General features: G+C 41.9%; 1 protein-coding gene across 1 annotated transcript in view; it reads right to left on the bottom strand.

The window, feature by feature from the left end:
• LOC147665810 (usherin-like) overlaps window positions 1–19,148 on the bottom strand; it is a gene marked incomplete at its 5' end in the record, with an annotated part of 525,382 nt that overhangs the window by 344,843 nt on the left and 161,391 nt on the right. The window contains one exon of the mRNA XM_086949466.1: window positions 3,307–3,470. Coding sequence (XP_086805592.1) covers window positions 3,307–3,470 — 164 coding nt within the window. The remainder of the gene's footprint in view (window positions 1–3,306; window positions 3,471–19,148) is intronic.

Consider the following 19,148-nt stretch of genomic DNA (forward strand, 5'->3'; position numbering starts at 1 on the left):
AATGATGGAATAGGAGTCTTGTTCTACTCAGTGTGTTTTTGCAATTTGGGACTTTATTAAGAAGGCTTGCTAGGGGAATTTGATTTGCACCACTGGAGGTGAAATTCTTGGAACGGCTAAAGGCAAACCAAAGTGAAAGCATTTGTCAAGTATATTTTCAATATTCATGAATACAAGTTAGAAGACCAAGGTTGATCAATTAGTATGGTTTCCAACTACAAAACAATGCTGACTAGCGAAAGGTCACTGTCATTCCAATGAACCGCTGAGCAGCTTGCAGAAAACCAAAGTCTTTGGATTCCACAGAGAACGAGGTTGCAACATTTAATCTTAAAGTAAATAATGGAAAAGCACCAACAGAAGTGGAGTTTGTAGCTTAGTTTATCTCAACTTGGTAAAAATCACCCACTTAGGGCACCAAAAGGATTGACATATTGAGACTCTTTCTCAATTTTGTGGGAGAGGGTACAGGAGTGTTGTTAGTTGATGGATTTATTTGTCTTTTTAATTTCAATATTTAAGGAGATTGCTCAGTCCCAACTAGTTAAGTGACCTTTATCTGTCAGCATTCACCTTCTTACTGGGCCAAGAAGCACTCAGCCACACAAGAAAGAGCAAGATCTAGGATAAGCTTATAAGCCCAGGGATGCAAATATGAAACACTGAATGAATCAGTGTGTATCTACCCCTTTACTAACAGGTGTGAGTATTGTGTTCCTGATAGGGATTGGAGATTGCAATTACTTCCTATCAACGAGGAAATCCCAGTACATGCACATCATAAGCTTAAGTTGATTAACTCGCTGCCTCTGTACACTTCCGCGGTCTATGCTGCAGACTAGATGGTTAGTATGATCCTCAGATCGGCCATGCTGGGGAAAACAACAGCATTGGTGGAATCCTGAGACAACTATCAAATTTCATTATTTAGCTAGGAAAAGCCACAACATAGTTTCCCTGGGTGATCTAGTCTATGATTCATTAACAGAAGATTGGCCCGAGTGATGGCACATGCCTGATCTTGGCTGTCTCTCAGGCAGAACCTGCATGAAGTGCCTGGGTGTAGGGCCTGGTTGTCCCCTCATTCAGCAAACAAACAGTGCCTCACCTGTGGCCACCGGAAGCTTGAGTGGAGACTGAATTTTAGGGGGTAGTCCTCCTAAGAGTACCCATCCAACGCCAAGAAGTCATGCAGTTTGGTTCTCTTCTCCAAGTACTACAGATGAATATTTGGCAGAGTAGTCTGCTGGCAGAAGGACAATGAAGACCTGAACTGAACTACTGGGCCAGGGCATTGGAGAAGGCCAATGTACCAGAACGTCCCTACAAAATCAGAGCCACTCTCACTCAGCAATACCCTACAGGAATAAATTTACAGTCTTTCCTGGGATGGGCTTCAGATGTCCCTGCTGCATATATGCTCCGTGTATGATTTCAGCCTGTCTGAGTTTCGAATGCTCAAGACATTATACATTGCTGACAGAAGGCCATCATAAATGGAAAAGCGCAAGGGCCCAGAGGGAAGCTTGATATCTCTTCAAAATGCATTGTTGCTCGAAAACCCATGACATGACCCAAAAGCTTGAGCGTGGGCCAATTTGAGGTCTGCAAGGAGAGCTGCCCCCACTGCTCTGGCTTACAGGCATGCTCTAAATTGGGTGTTCCATTATTAGCTTTAAGAGCCAATTGGAATTCTGTCTCCTCTCCCCCAGTGCCTCCCAAGTGCAAAATGACCAGCCAGTGGCATGGCTAGCGCCACTGCTTAAGCAGGAGACTTTCAACAACACAAGTCAAACCTTGGCTGCTGCAGAATAGCATACTGCTGACTTACTGGTGGGGAAACTCACTTACTTCCAATACCTAGTGCCTGGTGCTGTGTGATCAGACTGGAGTTTGAATGCTCATGCAGTCATGTCTGGCCATTTGTGTGTTGCCCATGTAGACATGTGGCTCAGCTATCTGCCTCTGTTGTCATGGATGTCACTTGCCCACCCGGTGTCGCCAGATAGGGCCCCTGGGCCACACACCTGGAAACTGATGTGGTCCTAGATTGTTTAACTGTGCTGACAGGATGCAAGGGATGCTGCTGTTTTTCCTGCATCTGCCGGTGATAAATGTTGCAAACGTTACCTATGACTCTTAGATGTGGATCACTCTGCTTGTGAGTCAATGAATAATGAAGCTATCTGTGAGAATTACTGTAACTTGCAAAACACTTTAATCATAGACACTTCGAATGCACCTTGAAGTTGTGGATTCCTTTTGATAAAACATTGGTATGAACTGCTCTGGTGCCGTCAAGGACACAACTACAGCTATCACAAGGAGCCTCACTCACTTTGTCCCATCAAGGTCAGACCCTGATTGCTTGCCACAGAACCTCTGATTCTGGCAAGGAGGTATGCTGCCGGCATGCCTGGCCATCCTCTCGATTAGAAAACAGCTGCCCAGAATACCTTGAACCTCCTCTCCTCTCCTGGGCAATGGTTCTAGGCACTGGCCAGAGCCACCTTCCCTACCCAGGGCAGAGAGTCCATAGACTAGGAGGGCTCTTGTGCTTTTGTGAGCAAGTCCACACTGCAGGTACAGCCAAATTACAGGCCTCACTGGGGCAGTCTAGAGCTCATTGGAGGCCAGAGGACCTAAAATGGATCTTCCCAAGAACTAACACAAAGGGAGTAGTCTGCAGATAGTGGGAGTGGTATGGCTCACTGGTTAGAGGCGGCAGACCCGAGAGCAGAAGTCGGCCCGGGACCAGGGTTCCATTCCCGGCGCGGTAGGGTCGTGGACCAGGGTCAGCGGACTCAACAATTCTCGCCTCGGTGCCTACTCTAACCTGGGGTCCCACTCGGCAACTCTGGGCATTAGCTTGCCTAATCTCCACAACGGCCCCATCAACGCCGGGGATGCCTGGCTCCACCTTGGGGATTCCCAGTAGGGACCCTCCCACAGGGAAAGCCAGGACGGGTTCCCCAGCGGTATACAGCGCCGGGACGCCCCTTTGCTGGGGCAGCTGTGCGCTTTACAAGTATACAACATTTAACATAACATTTAACATAGGTTCTTTGGGGAAGCGTCCTACCCATTTGATTTAAGATTTGAAAGAGTGAATTTTACATGCTTTAAAATGTGTCACATAGGGATTTGCTGAGATCAACAAATGCAAAGTTTAAAACATCTGTTGTGGTAGATGCTAATGTCATTGCTCAGTAGACCATCTGTAAGACTTAAATATAAAACAGAGAAGAACCATAAGATTAATTTGAGCTGTTTATATTCGGAAGAGAATAATAAGTAGTTCCTTACCTTTACTGCAGCCAAATTGGTTGAAGATATCCAGATTGCTTGAATTAGGAGCACAAGTGTCACATTTAAAACCTTCAGTAAATGGTTTACAAAAACATTTCCCGGTGACAGAATGACAAGTACCATTGAGAGCTCCTGCAGGATGGCAACCACAAGAATGGCATCTGCAAGGTAACAAAATAAGAGTAACATCAGCATGCAGGACTTTGTCTCCACTGAAATGAATCCCTGAATCATACATTCTTTCTATTACAATCTTATTGGCAAAATATCAGAGGCACGTTCCTCAGTGTTAATGACCAAGAATTTATAAATAGAATTATGTATTTGCCCCTACGCATAACAGTATGTACCATTCCCTGGAAAAAAGTACTGAGGGAGTTTTAGTTGAGTTGTATACAAACAAAATAATTGACTCTCACTTTAAGCGATCAATACAATGATCTAAAGGATCCGTTTGACACAGGCTTCTAGTCAGGTTCCATGGACGTACCACTAACAAATTATGAATACAAATATTTATAAGATTAAAAATGATAAGACTGGCCAATCTGAGATGGTTGAACTCTCGTTTGATTTTAGAAGTAGGCAGTATGAGTTATCGAGACATTTGTAAAAACATGAGTTGTAGGATTAGAATCTCTCGAATGAAGCTTCCCTCCCTGGTGCTTTGAACAGGGATTTTGAGGAACTGTAGTTGATTTTTAGATAAGCATATTGGGTGATTTGGTTTTGGTTTGTTTATCACAGAATTCATATTTGTATTTGTTCTTCTTTGTTAATGCTGTTCCCCTCCTGTAGATGGTTTTGAACCTTAAGTGCATAAGCATTCTGATCATGCATATGGTGTGTGTTAATGAAGTTTGATTTGTCAAGGACCTGGGACACTTGTTTAATGATTTTGGCTACTGAACTCGATCACTAGTTTTGTTGCCTCTCAATAATTCAAGGGATATGCACCAGTATCTCACCCGGATTTGTGCATACACATTCCATAATTTATGTGAAATGGAGGCCCCTCTTCCCATCGACACAATATTACACGTTTGATTTGGAATATGCACTGTATGTATTTTCCATGTGTAAAACAATACCGTAAATTTTTGTAAGGGAGTTTTTCATTTACACTGCATATATTTCTGTTTTACATCGATATGTGTATCACTCTTTTGATAAGCAAAGTCTGTCTTTGGTGTCTATAATGGTGGCAGTTATTTAGATATCTGGCGTTAGCAACTACATGTCACATGATCAAGACGGTGACCAAGACCGTGACTGGTCGAAATGCATTGTGTTCCTTGCACCTGGCAAGTAAAAACTACGCAAAGTGACTCAATTGGTGTGGCTCGGTAGATATATATATATAAAACAGAGGAGTGAGGAAGAATAAACAACTTAAGAAAACGCACCGCCCCTGAAAAAAAGAGCGCTGCGTCCAGATCTTGGGCCGAATACGGATAAAATATATTATATATATATATATATATGTATATATATATATATATATATATTTATATGGAAACCAAGTCCTTCAATGAGCAAACGAGAGCCTACACGTCACTTCACCATCAGGAACGGACCACCACAAAGGTAATATATAAAGTGCAAATTTTATTCCATCTAAGTCACAACATGACGCGTTTCGACCAGGTTGCCCCGGCCTTGATCACATATATATATATATATATATATAATGTGCCTTGAAAATAAGTGAGATAACAAGCAGATTGTACCAGCCAATAAAATGTATGTTTATAGTGAATTGATAGGAAGGAAGAAGAACAAATTTCACATTGTACACTTCTAATTGAAAGAAAAAGTATCAGCGTCGGATGAACCTCCTGATTAGCAGACGTCCAGGTAGGATTTAGGACTTTCAGTAAGTTTAAAAGGAGCATATTTTAATTGGTTTCGAGTGGATTTATCTCTGCATTAAACACAAAGGTTCTTGTTTCTTAAAACGCTCTTACTTCTCTTCACACAGATCATTCTGCGCCCACTACCAGCTGTGATATTTATCTTTTGCACCGTAAAACATCCTAGCAGAAACTGCTAAATGGGAAAAAGTGCTTTGCACAGAAGAGAATCTCAGCCTACTAAACATGAACATCCTTAATCTGAAGGCGGCTATTTTGTAGTTGGTGCTAAAATACCAGAAGAAGACACACCAAGAAGGAATCCTTTTTATGGTACTATTTCACCAAAGAACCACAAATTAAAGACTACATGCAATACATGTATCTTGGAAAGCTGCACAAGCAAGTTCTAATCTGTGGGCAATCTACATTGTATTTGTTTGGACCATCCAAGAGAATAAGTAATCTGCATGCCAAACAGCAGAAACAGTGTGTCAGACAGCTGCAGTAAAAGATGGCTAGCTCTGACAAGAATACGCAGATACACAACCTCAGGACAGGTCTACTAAAATGGTGAATGAGGTATTACATCAGTAAAATGCTCGGTCTGAATCTTTACTGTCGACTACATGGCCTGGTAAACTAATTTAGTCGAGAGAAGAATCCTAAAGTTCGATCACAGTTAATAAAAGAGCAGCATACCTAGTTCCAACACTAACATGGAGACAGAAAAAAAGTTAGGCACCAATTCCAGGTGGTGGTTTGGAACCAGTGCTTTGGCCAAGATTTATGCACATAATAAAACATAAAACAAATAGCAAAATCCCCAGGAAAAAAAAAATATTTACAGAAAATACCTAAATTGTTCTTTACTTTCTCCACTTATTTAAATTCACTTCATATACACATCTTAATATTTATTAACCAATGATGCATACTTTTTACAAACTGATTTTAATAAAGAGTAGAAAACAAGCAGTTAGAAACAAGACGGAAAATTGGGCTGAAAACAAAAGCCCAGGTTCTAAAGAAGGACATTAAGAAGTAAATATCCTAAACAGTCTTCCATGCAAGATCCTCAGAGAAAACAAATCCCTACTATTAAATTTGGGACTATCATTTGCATCATCAGAAGACTATGAGAATATGAAATTATAGCTGACTTGCAAGATTTACAAGGATGCACAAGTTAAAAAAGTGTTTTGCTCAAATCTTAACAAGGTTGTCAAAATTAGAAGGACTCTTCAGAATTTGGAAATGCGAATTAATGATGGTGAAAACTTTAAAATGTCAATATGTCCATATGTTAACCTCATCCCTGCTACGGAGATTTCCCCCCGGTGCTGCATCCTCAGAATTGGGTGTGGTCATGACGGAACGGTTCCGTCATTAGCACAGCTCAACCAATGCTCATGACGGAACCGTTCCGTCATGAGCATCGAAGGGGTTAAGGGAGTCTCTTGGAGTGAACATGTTGCTAGCCCTGTTGTAATTCTCAATGACAGTACTGGAGAAAGTGCATTGAGGAATAAATACAAATTACTACCCTTAAAACCACCATACAATAATATTGTTGTTTTTTATTTGATAACAATTATCTGTATAAAATGTGTATGTCATTACAATAATTAATTAAATATATTGGAACGCAAAAAACGAAGGGCCTCATTACGATGTAGGTCCGAAAGGCTCCGAACAGCATTTGGAATTTCCTAATCCATGTTGGAACCCATGTTTCTGACTGACCGTTTACGATAGAAGGTAACCAATCAGTCTTTCTGATTAGCTTCTGACGGGCATTCAGAGGCTCCGAGTTGGTTGGAATCGAATCGTACAGCTCTACGCACCGCGTTTCTGACCGACGTATTATGATGTTGGATTCGGAAAGCCTCTCCGAATCTGTCTGTCCGACATGAAACGGTTGTCAAAAACTTACTTTGGGGACCCGTAGCAGGCCCCCGTTCACCCGGAGGCCTTCGGTTGGGGCCCGCGAGGGTATCCATGGGACCCCTCTTTACAACCATGCACAGTGTGGCAGGCATCATGGGGTGCCTGTGACAGGGTGCAAGCATTTCCGCAACCATCCCTTTTTTCAATGGGAGCCTGTCTTGTCGGTCGAAACACAGGTTCCCATTGAAGTCAATGGGAGTCTGACCAAACGGTGTTCGGAAATATCGTAATTGGTCAGACTCGCCGAACGAGAGCCGGTCAGAACTGAATCCAATGAGGAGTCGGTTGGAATGCTTTCCGACCGACATCATAATAAGGCCTTAATTCTCAAAAATGATTTGAGTATTATTATTAAACAGAAATATGAAGGTGGGAATGTTGTGACTATGAATTATGAAGATTAGAACAAAGAAGCTATGATATAATTACTAGACACTGAAAACTATTAGACAGTTGAAAAAAAATGTAGTTGTTACAATGAATAAGAAGGTTAGTGAAATATTAAAATGCTATTGAGACTGCAGTTTGATTGATGACGATAGGGAGGATATTATGTCGAAATGTACGGGGCAATACTCATAATATTCCAAATGTATATTTTTCTACTGAAAAGTCATAAAGGCAGGAGAATCCCCATCACACAGTCCTGTATTACAAGGGACTGGGTCAGTTACAAGGAAGCTATGTAAATGATACATACATATTTAGCACCATTGGTGACAACATAATCATCGTACATCATACACACAAAAGATCTTTTCAAAACATATAATACACCATGGAAAATATATACATATTGGTCTACATGAGCCCCCTCGCGGCCATCGCACGCCAACATAACCTCAACATAATCTCCTACGCCGACGACACCCAGCTGATCCTCTCCCTGACCAACGACCCTGCCGCCGCCAGAGCCAATCTGCACGAAGGGATGAAAGATGTAGCCGAGTGGATGACGACCAGCCGCCTGAAACTGAACTCAGACAAGACGGAGGTCCTCATCCTGGGCTCCTCGCCCTCCGCCTGGGACGACTCCTGGTGGCCTCCCGCCCTGGGCACCGCACCCAAACCGACAGACCACGCACGCAACCTGGGCTTCATCCTGGACTCCTCCCTCTCCATGACCAGGCAAGTCAACACCGTCTCCTCGGCGTGCTTCAACATCCTACGCATGCTACGGAAGATCTTCTGGTGGATCCCCACCGAGACCAGGAAGACCGTCACCCAGGCCCTCGTCACCAGTCGACTGGACTACGGCAACGCCCTCTACGCCGGTACCACCGCCAAGCTCCAGAAGAGACTCCAGCGGATCCAGAACGCCTCAGCCAGACTCATCCTCGACATCCCACGAACCAGCCACATCTCCGGACATCTGAGAGACCTGCACTGGCTCCCCGTCAACAAAAGAATCACCTTCCGCCTCCTCACCCACGCACACAAAGCCCTACACGACCAAGGCCCGAGCTACCTCAACAACCGAATCAACTTCTACGCTCCCAAACGCCACCTCCGATCAGCCAACCACGCCCTCGCCGCCGTCGCCCGCATCCGAAGAGCGACAACAGGAGGAAGGTCCTTCTCCTACCTGGCCGCCAAGACCTGGAACTCCCTCCCGACCAACCTGCGCCTGACCCAAGACCACCTCTCCTTCAGGAAGAAGCTGAAGACCTGGCTGTTCAAGCAGTAACGGCACCCCCCTCCCCCCAGCGCCTTGAGACCCTACGGGTAAGTAGTGCGCTCTATAAATGTCTTTGATTGATTGATTGATTGATTAACAAAAAAGTAAACATTTGCTATACAAATATTTTCTATGCATTTTATTAATTAAAAAGACAGAAAATTAAATGGCAAAAAGAAGAACATTCACCTTACTTAATGTTAATTAACCTCATAGATGCTAGTAAACATCCCTCCCCAGTGCTGCGCTGTCCATTGGAACTAGTGCTGAATGGACGTCCAATGGTCGTGCGCAGCACTGGGGAGGTAGCGCTGCCGTCGGCCAACGCACCGACGCAGCACTTAAGGGGTTAAGGAAAGATAAAAAACATCCATATTAGGCATTGTAGTCACATTATTGGTTATTTGTAAGATGAGGATAAGCAGGAAGGGACGAAGTAGATGTTTAATCCATGATTCATCAGCCTTCTCAAAATAACACCAGCCCATGATATTTTATCCATCTACTTTATATTTCTTTGAATCTCCATATTCATGTGCTGATAAAATTGATCTCTCTAGAGACACCAATACATATTAGATCGCCGGCCCTGAATGTTTGGCACTTCTATAAATTTTAAATGCAGTTCCCCACAGCTTTACTAAATCTCTTCTTGCTACAACTAAATTAAGGGTATATAAGCTTTTAGATATATTCAGGCAGTGCTGATTATCCACATAGGCCACCAGCCGCGGCCCTTGTAGGTAAGAGCGGTGGGCGGTGGGGCCGGGTGAGGGGGATTTTGACCGATGAGGACAAATGTATTATTTATGTAATTTTCCCTCATGGTCTTCTGTCGAATTCCCCCCATCCCGGCCCCATGCCCAACCACTCTTACCTGTATGGGCCGCGGCTGAGGGGTGGCCTTTGCTTTCATAGCTTGGCAATCTATATTGAGGAAGAGTTCCTGGAGAGATACAAATGGCCACTCATTCACCTTTATTTATTGTGATTAACAGTACCACCTATCCGGGAGAGTTATGCTACCATCGTACCATAACCTCTGCAAAGTGCTGAGTGCACTACATGCCCCCTTCACCTACTAGGAAAATAAGACATCAACCCTGCAAGTGTTTGTTCACTATATGACAAGCGCTGCCAATTACAATAAGGTGGAGGAGGTAATTTTAACAAGTAACCATTTATCTGCCCTTTTTTTAGAGGGCCACCAGTCTTTTAGATATTGTGAGAAATGGGCAGCAATACGCTGAGACATGAGCAAATCATGCTTTCAGGCTGGTCCACAGGAATGTGGACTCTGAGAACAAAGTCAGTGGCAAGCAGTTAACTCATGGTAAATCACAATTCAGCAGCAGGGACTCCTTCTGCAACAAAAATCTGATCAGAATCTTTACAGTCAATACATCTCAAGGAGAGAGAGAGGGATAGGGATAGCCCAAGTGCTAGCTCTACTCCAAAGGAAAATGGCTAGCAATCCTCCCAATAGAGGGATACTTTGGACCTCATACACCAAACCCAGTTCATGAAAATCCCAGTCTGAAAGGGAGAGGTGGATAGGGAAAGAGACATTATTACCCTAACAACCTATTTTTAGAGGCAGATCCAGTGACTGCGGCCTTCTATTACCTTCCCAGGCATGCACTATTCCGGTAGCCGGTTAGGGAGAAAGGGAGATCTAGTCTGCTGCCACCTTTTTTCTTCCCAAGAGAAAGAGGCATGTGGAAACCTCAGTTAACCCCTTCGATGCTCATGACGAGCTCAGCTCGTCATGAGGCACAGTGGAGCTGTGCTGATGACGAGCTGAGCTCGTCATGAACAATGGCAATGATGAAATATCAGCACAGGAGGGAAATATCAATAGCAGCGAAGGTGTTAAAGAACTAGATAACATATAAAATTGAAGAAAAGCAATACATAACGCTACAGAAACAAGATTCCCAGAGACTGCTGTGTGGCTATGAAACCATGGCCCTTTAGCTTTGAGAAAGAACAACTAATTGCATAAAAATTGATTTTTTTTATACTATTACCCTAATGGTCTCCACACTAGTCATTTCATTACACACCCAATATGGGTACTCTGGATCATACATAACAACCAAGGAAGGGTCATCATCTTGTGCAAGCACCAGCCACAATCCTTGTCAGGGTGAAACACAAGAAGTCAATAAATGAACATGTGCTTAATCCTCTGATAGCTTGACGCAAATGTGGTCAGCCTTCACTTAGAGGCAATGTGTTAAGTATTTATGCAGCACTTAAACAACAATAAAGTGAAAATACAACACAAGAGAAATTCCCAACCAATCTAGAAAACCAGAGTAAATTTCAATACATTATTTGAGAACAAAATCCAGTAGAACTAAAGTTATGAATGTTTAAAGTTTAAAGTGTAAAATAGCACCTAAAAGGAATAACAAAGTGCCAACCATGAACATTTAGTTGTGCAAGATTGGGGCAAAGTCGAAGTTAAGGCTGACCTTGATGGAAGTGGATTGGATACTTGAAGTGGATTGTGCCCGGTCTTTGCTTACCTTAGGACTTAGAGCAATTTTTGAAGAAAAATGACTGAGAAGGATTAGTTCAGGCAGCCAGAGGTGTCCAAGGTGGAGGTATGGCATCGGGGAGCCATTGGACAAAGTCGTGGTGAAGATTTCTACATTCTGACTAAGTCTCTTTTTAAGGAGTTGAAAGCCTCCAGGGGTATGAGGCTGCATACTGTAGCCGACGATGGCGTCACGAGGCCGGATTCCCCTTCTGTGAGGAGTTGCTGAACAGGATTTGCTACTGTGAAGAACGTAGGGGGAGCTGCTGCGAAGTCAGGTCGATCGGCGAAGCACTTTTGGTGGATCAGCGAGCATGAAGGTCCCAGTCTATTGCTTTTCTCAGAGCACTTTTTGGGACAACATTTTTTTAAGTCCCTAGTTTTGAATGTGGTCTATATGTGCACCTTTGGCATCACTTCCAAGGGTTCAGGACTGGAGGGGTAGCACTTGCAGGGTCAGTACTCATTGAGGCTAGGTCCAGGTACAAGCTCAAGAACGTTGGAGCCTTTTTTGCCCCTGAAACTTTGATCATGAGGCCAGCCAACTATTGCTTGAGTCCTGAGTTCAAGCAGAAAAGCAGACCTCAAGCCACAGGGCAGTCCTCGGAGGGCATGTGGCAGGCTTCAGTTTGGTGCAATAGGGCAGTCCTCTGAATTGTTCATCTGGGCACAGGCAGCAGGTAGTCCTCTGAAAGTCCTTCTGTAGGTCCATAAGTAAACTCAAGAGTGGGGCTGAGGGTCCTTTTTTTATACCTGATCCTCGCTTTAAAGTGGAAGAAAGTTCTGGGTTTCCCCCCCACACTTTTCTTTAATTTCTTGACTCCTGGTCCTGATCTGAGTCTGTCTGCAGTCATAATATGCTAGTGTGAGCTAAGGCAGTGTCTTTGAAGTTCAAATAGGGCTGGGCCAGCTCCACTCTCCAATCCTGCTTTGGAGGGTCTATCCTGCCACAGACCAGTCCCTGTGCTATATGGCTGTCTGGGAGGACTACCCAAAGAACAGCTGCCAAATATACCTAGTCATGTAACCCAGGAAACAGACTGTAAACACTAAATGGTTAGGATAAGAAAATGTCAGCTTTCTAAAAGTGTCATTTTCAGAATTGTGACTTAAAATCCATCTTTGCTATTAAGGAGGAATGCAAATTACAATCCCTTAGACACCAAACATGAGATTTCTATCTGCTTCCAAACCTAACAAATATTCAATGCAACATGGTAACCCAATTTTGACCTAAGGGAAAAGTAGGCCTCATAGTAGTGAAAATGTAATTTGTGAGTTTTTCACTACAAGGATATGTAAAACATAAAGGTACATGTCCAACTTTGAAATACAATGTATTCTGCCCTATGGGCTGTTTAGGGCCTAACCTAGGTTGACATATGTATTAAATGTGAGTTTTAGGCTTGGCAAAGGGGTTATTAATCCAAGCCGAATTGGCAGTTTAAAACTGCATACAGACGGGAAATGACAAGCCTAGCACGTGTTTAAGAGGCTACTTAAGTGGATGGCACAATAAGTGCTACATGCCACTAGTAGCATTACATTTACCAGCCCTTCGTATAACTTACACCACGTTTCCAGGGGCTTATAAGTAAATTAAATATTTCAATCAGGTGTAAGCCAATTTTACCATGTTTTAGGAAGTGAGCACACACACACTGTAGCCATGGGTAGCAGTGGTAAAGTCATTAGAGTCCTAAGGCCAACAAAAACAAATTTAAAAAAAAAGAGGAGTATACAAAAGGTTTGAGAGAAGACCACCCTAAAGCTGACAGGTCTAACAATTCACAAATATTTAAATCTGCTCAATTGTATCTTAAAAAGGCAGACATCTAGTGGGCCTGGGGTCCACCATGTCACAGGCTATTAAATATACTTAATCCAAATTATCCTAAATCTGGCATATGTGCTGAAGATTTAGGGCCTGATTGTGACTGACGGATGGTATATTGTTCCTCGAGATGGCCGAGGACATTACCACCATCTCAACAGTACGTCAAGGGGCAGTAATCTCTGCACATTCAAAGGAACCAAAATAATGGAGGTGTCCATTAAAATTACAGAACGTTTGATGGACTACAGCGTTGCATTTAACAGCCTTCCATTAAACATTTAACTTTATTTTGTTTCTGAAAACAAAACTCTCAAAGTGGTAGTTTGTTTTCTGAAAAAGAAAAAGTTTCTCCTAGGGTGTGTGGGTCATTACTTGTTTATTTTTTGTGCAACAGTAGGGGGGCAGGCCGAGCACTTTGCCGGGGCCGGTTTTGGTTCCCAGTCCGGCCCTGGACACCTTGGCTTCCATTCCACTGGGTAGCCCGTAATTTTCAATATTTTGAGACAAGATTTCAGTGGTAAACGTTGATGTCTTTCATACTGATTCGGTATTTGAAAGGGGCGACTACAACACTCCTGTTCCAAATACCGGTTTAGGGGCCAGATGTAGGTAATCCCAGATTACTGATTCTTAAATACCTAATCATACCGATTCGGTATTTAAGAACAGGCAAATGGGATGTAGGTAATTTTACCGAAAAATTAAAGAATCAGTAAGTTTCGGTAATTACAGAATCGGAATTTACCGATTCGGTAATTGCCATTCATTCCTATGGGCCTGGAGGCCCATAGGAATGAATATCAATTACCGAATCGGTAAATACTGATTCGGTAATTGGGGGAAACATTGAAGGGTGACAGGGTGTCACTTTGACACCCTGTTGCACCCCTCAATTATGTATGTCTGCAACATGGCACTGTTGGAAAAGCAAAAAAAATGCTTTTTCAAGGGTTTTCATTATTTACCACCAACTTCTAGTTGGTGGTATATAACGCATCCTTAACTGAGGAATGCACTAACTTGAGTGCTTCCTACATCCTGGATTCGGTATTTTACCGAATCGGTATGTTAAGAATTCGGTATTTTACAGAATCCTTAAATTACCGATTCTGTAAAATTCCGAATACTTAAAAAATGGCGCCTACATCTGGAAAGCCCAATACCGGTCGGTAACGACCAAAATTCGGTAATTTCGGCCGTTACCGACCGGTATTGGGCGACCTACATCTGGCCCTAGGTTACTAAATAAATAATGCATTTTTGCCACTGTAAACCCCGAATCGGAATGTTTGTGATGTTAAAAACGCCTCATTTACAAGGACAGGTAGGATACTTCAGCAATATAATTACGTGCAACACAATGGCAGTTTTAGTGAGGATGACAAGTATTGTTATGTATATAGGTATTTTGTATTAAAAATGTGGATACTGGAATGTGACCTGTGCTCCTTTTAAAAGCGGATGTTGGAAAAATTATGCTTCCTACACCTGTCGCTCTGTCTTTCTATGTTTTTGGCCTGGCCATAACATGTTAATCCAGAGAAGTGTGAAGAGGTCACGTTCTACAAAAAACCCTGATGCGGATATTTCAATATAAATTGAAGGACTTTGAATATCGTATTTATGAAAGTATGGCTTGAACATAAAATTAAATTTCATATACAGTTTTTAACAAAACTAACATATCAATATTTATTCAGGGAAGTTCCTGTTTCTAAATTATATTTCTTATAGTGGTAGAAATATTTCTGTAATTATTCCAGGTGTAAAGCATTGCTACATTGGAGATTACATTGAATGAAATAGTGTGGCAATGCCTCAGTAGCATTTATCACATTGGTAATGGCACATTAGCTGGGTGGTGAATGTTTTTGTGTTTGCTGTTCCAGGCCACGAAGTAAGAATAACTTTGTCCCAATTACCATACAAACCTCTCGTATTTACATCGCATGCGAGTAGTGGGGTTTGGGGAAAAAACAGGCCAACAGTTCTGAGCAAACACAATTTAGACATGAGAATATGTGTTCTTTTCAATGTGCTTGCATACATTCTTAGCCCTACATTGAAACTAAATAGGCAAGCCATGTTAAACATTTTTGTTTCCTCAAATAGCACACATTGGGCCAGCAGTCCGTGGCACTAAACATACTTTTGTTTAATGTGTTTACACACTGAACAAAAGCAGAATGCCAACACTCACATTGAAGTTAGCCAATGCCTAAAGTGGGACAAACCATTTCCCTATGCTGTAGTGGGTGGAAAAAATGTGATTGCCACAACAACAGACCAATTTATGAAGTGGATTGGCTGAACGCTCCTTTAGGATAGAGATATAGATATATAAATGTCCACGAAACTTTCTAAAAAAGCGCTACTTATTGATTAATTTTCGCAAGGAAAGTTTCTCAGCGAGGGCGAGGAAAAAGGGTGTTATGTTGTTACTGAACATATGATATATATATATATATATTCACTGAAAAAACCATAGGTTTCACACCAGTTATAGTTAGGAATTAGCATTTAAAAAACCTATTAAATTCACTGAAAAAACCATAGGTTTCACACCAGTTATAGTTACCTGGAAATTTTACTGACATAAAACCATTGAAATTCCACGTTATAATTAGTTGGACTCACTATAACTTGCGCGCCTGCAATGCACTGCTGATGATGTCACATATTACATCACTCATGACATGGTCAGTGACATCACTCATGACATCACTGATGACACCATCCAGTGAATGTGCGTCTTTCTGAAAAATAAATTTGTTTTATATATGTATTTGTAAAGGTCGATGGAAGAATAAATGGTTAAATAAGTGTGTAAATGGATGTTTTAAAAAAAAAAATGATTTGTTAACTGCCTTTTTAAGTGTATCTTAGTGAATACATATATTAGCGAGTAACTTTTAAATATTGGAATATATGTATCAGTGTTTCACCTTGTGTATAAGTGGCTGCATGGGTTGGTGACTGACTCACTGTTTGTATGTGTTTTGAAGACAGCATATGTGCAGGACTGTATGGGTGGATGAGTGTGTATATGTGTGTGTTAGTGAGTGAATGACTGTCTCACTAGTGTCTTTATCAGTAACTACATATGTTTTAATCTATTATATTTGAGTATTGATGTATATAAGTGAGTATATGTGAGAGCGAGAGATTGTAAGAGTTCCTGTTTAAATAAGTATGTGTTTCTATAAGTGATTGTTTAAGAGAGTATGTGTACATTTCCATAGAAGTAAAGTGGTAGTGTGTGTATAGTTCTATATGCAAATAAATGGATGTTCAATAGTTTATTTGCATGTGTGAGTATGTGTGTGAGTAACTTTTGGATGACTGTCGGTGTGTAACAGGATGTATAGGTGTATCACTACATATGATGAGTGGGTATATGTATGAGTGACTATATAGAACTGTTGGTGAATGAGTGGATGTGTATATAGATGGTGGAATTACTGAAATGTTTGTTGTAACTGGTATGGGTATCTCCATTTTTTTGAAAATGTTAATTTCTATTTTTTAATATGTGTTTCAAAGGTTACATTACACTGAAAGGAGGTCTGTCACTCTGTCACAAAGATGGTGTAATCAGTAATGTCATGAGTGATGTCACTGACCATGTCATGAGTGATGTAATATGTGACATCATCAGCAGTGCATTGCAGGCGCGCAAGTTATAGTGAGTCCAACTAACTATAACGTGGAATTTCAATGGTTTTATGTCAGTAAAATTTCCAGGTAACTATAACTGGTGTGAAACCTATGTTTTTTTCAGTGAATTTAATAGGTTTTTTTAAATGCTAATTCCTAACTATAACTGGTGTGAAACCTATGGTTTTTTCAGTGAATTTCCTAGGTTTTTTAAATGCTAATTCCTAACTATAACTGGTGTGAAACCTATGGTTTTTTCAGTGAATTTCATAGGTTTTTAAATGCTAATTCCTAACTATAACTGGTGTGAAACCTATGGTTTTTTCAGTGAATTTCATAGGTTTTTAAATGCTAATTCCTAAATATAAGTCTCACTTTATAAGTAAGACTGTTAACGCTCTAGTTGTTCTTTAGAACACTCTGGTACATTCTATCATTGGGCTATAGTTGGCCTACATATGGCTGATATTTGGGCCACATTTGTATTTTTTTGTCTCTGGGGGCCATCTTTAGGCTACATTGGGCTACATTGGGCTACATTTGGGCTCTAACATATATATAGCCCAATGTAGCACGATATATATTTTTTCAAAGTTAATTTTCGTAAAAACTATTTGAGTATAGCAAAGGCACATCGGGCTACCAGTCCCTACAATTTTCCCCATTTTTTAATGTTTTTATTTATTTATTTATTTATTTATTTATTTTTGCCTTGGAGCGCTCCGGTGCGCGCCTCGGTGAGCGCCCCGGAGAGCGTACTCGTTTGAAGCGCCCCGGTGCGCGAACCGGGAAGCGTCCCGTTAGCGCCAATGTCGCGAACGAAAACATGATCGTGACGTATCGAGTAGGCGCATCCGCGTGATGCGCACGGCGTAAACGCACCCGGAAGCATTCGACGCGCTTACGCGACACGCCCCGGGGCGCGTAGCGTAAGCGCGTCGGGTCATGTGACCTGAAAATAACACTTTTGATTGGTTCACAACAGTTTTGTTTTCCAAATGATGAAAGACCCCACCTTTTTTCCTCATTTTCACTTTGTTGTTTGAGTGAAGACCTGCATTCTGTAAGAAATGGCTTCACTGGTAGCAGCTGCAGGTGCATCTACACCACCACCTCCTCCACCACCACCACCACCACCACAAAGACCACCACAAGACCACATTGGTGGTCATGAAGAAGAGGAGGACGAAGAGGAGCAGGAGGAGAGGCAATATCTGCCTGAGGACAATCCCCCATAAATACCCAAAGAACATTTTATTTGGGAGTTTTTCAAAATGCCAAGGGGTGCCAGAAAAGTAAATGCAGCAAAGGTCACTTGCCTCATCTGTGACCAAGAACTGTCAAGAGGGAACCCAAACAAGAAATATTCGTTTGGGAACCACACGATGATAAGGCATATGCAGAGGAAGCACCCAAACAATTATTCAAGAGCAGAAGTCAGGCAAATGACCAAGAACCCTCCCCATCCTTCAACTTCAGGCACCTCCAACCAACCCACTCCATCGGGTGCAGAGGCTAGGGAGATGGTCCCTAATGTCCAAACCAAATTTTCAAAATTTAAATTTGTTTGCATATATTGCAACAAAACTATATCATATGGTGAGCAGAGCATCACTTTACTTAATCGAGCTGCAGACAACCATCACTGCAGCAAGCAACCTTAATTTTTTTCTATTTTTTTGCTCCAGTTGAGCTGTTTGCAATTCCCTGTCTTTTGTTTCACCCCAGAAAAACTACAAAAAATATATAAAATCGTTCTGAAAATCCAAAAAAAAAAAATGTTCCAAAAAAAATAATATATAAAACAAAAAGAAAAAAAAAACAGTTCTTTTCAGAACTACCTCCCATTTATATAAAATGACTTAAATTTTTAAAGTCTGCCATTCTCTTTTCTCCCTGGTGCGCTCCCCGGTGCGCGTACCGTGCGCTCCCCCCGCGCAAATCGAAATTTCTTTTTTTTTTTTTTGCCCAGCGGGACCCTTTTATAGCCCCCACATCAAACCTAGGGGGTCAGGGGGGTCTACCCTGCCCCCTTATGGTCAATTCCCCCTTTGTTTTGGCCATCTCTTGTGTCTCGATCCTAGAGACACAAGATAGCGCCCGCTACGGACTGTTTCGAATGTTTACAGACACCCAAGAACCAATAAGCTTTCTGCTCGCAAGTCGCGTGGCGCGCCCGGAGCGCTCCCCGGAGCGCGTACCGGGGCGCGCTTATAGATATATATATTTTTTTGAACCTAAATTACTCAAAATCCACTGTAGCACATATCTTGAGACATAGCAAAGGCACATCGGGCTACCAGTCCCTACAATTTTGCC

This window comes from Lissotriton vulgaris, unplaced genomic scaffold (genome assembly GCF_964263255.1).
Source record: "Lissotriton vulgaris unplaced genomic scaffold, aLisVul1.2 SCAFFOLD_1152, whole genome shotgun sequence".
Taxonomy (NCBI): domain Eukaryota; kingdom Metazoa; phylum Chordata; class Amphibia; order Caudata; family Salamandridae; genus Lissotriton; species Lissotriton vulgaris.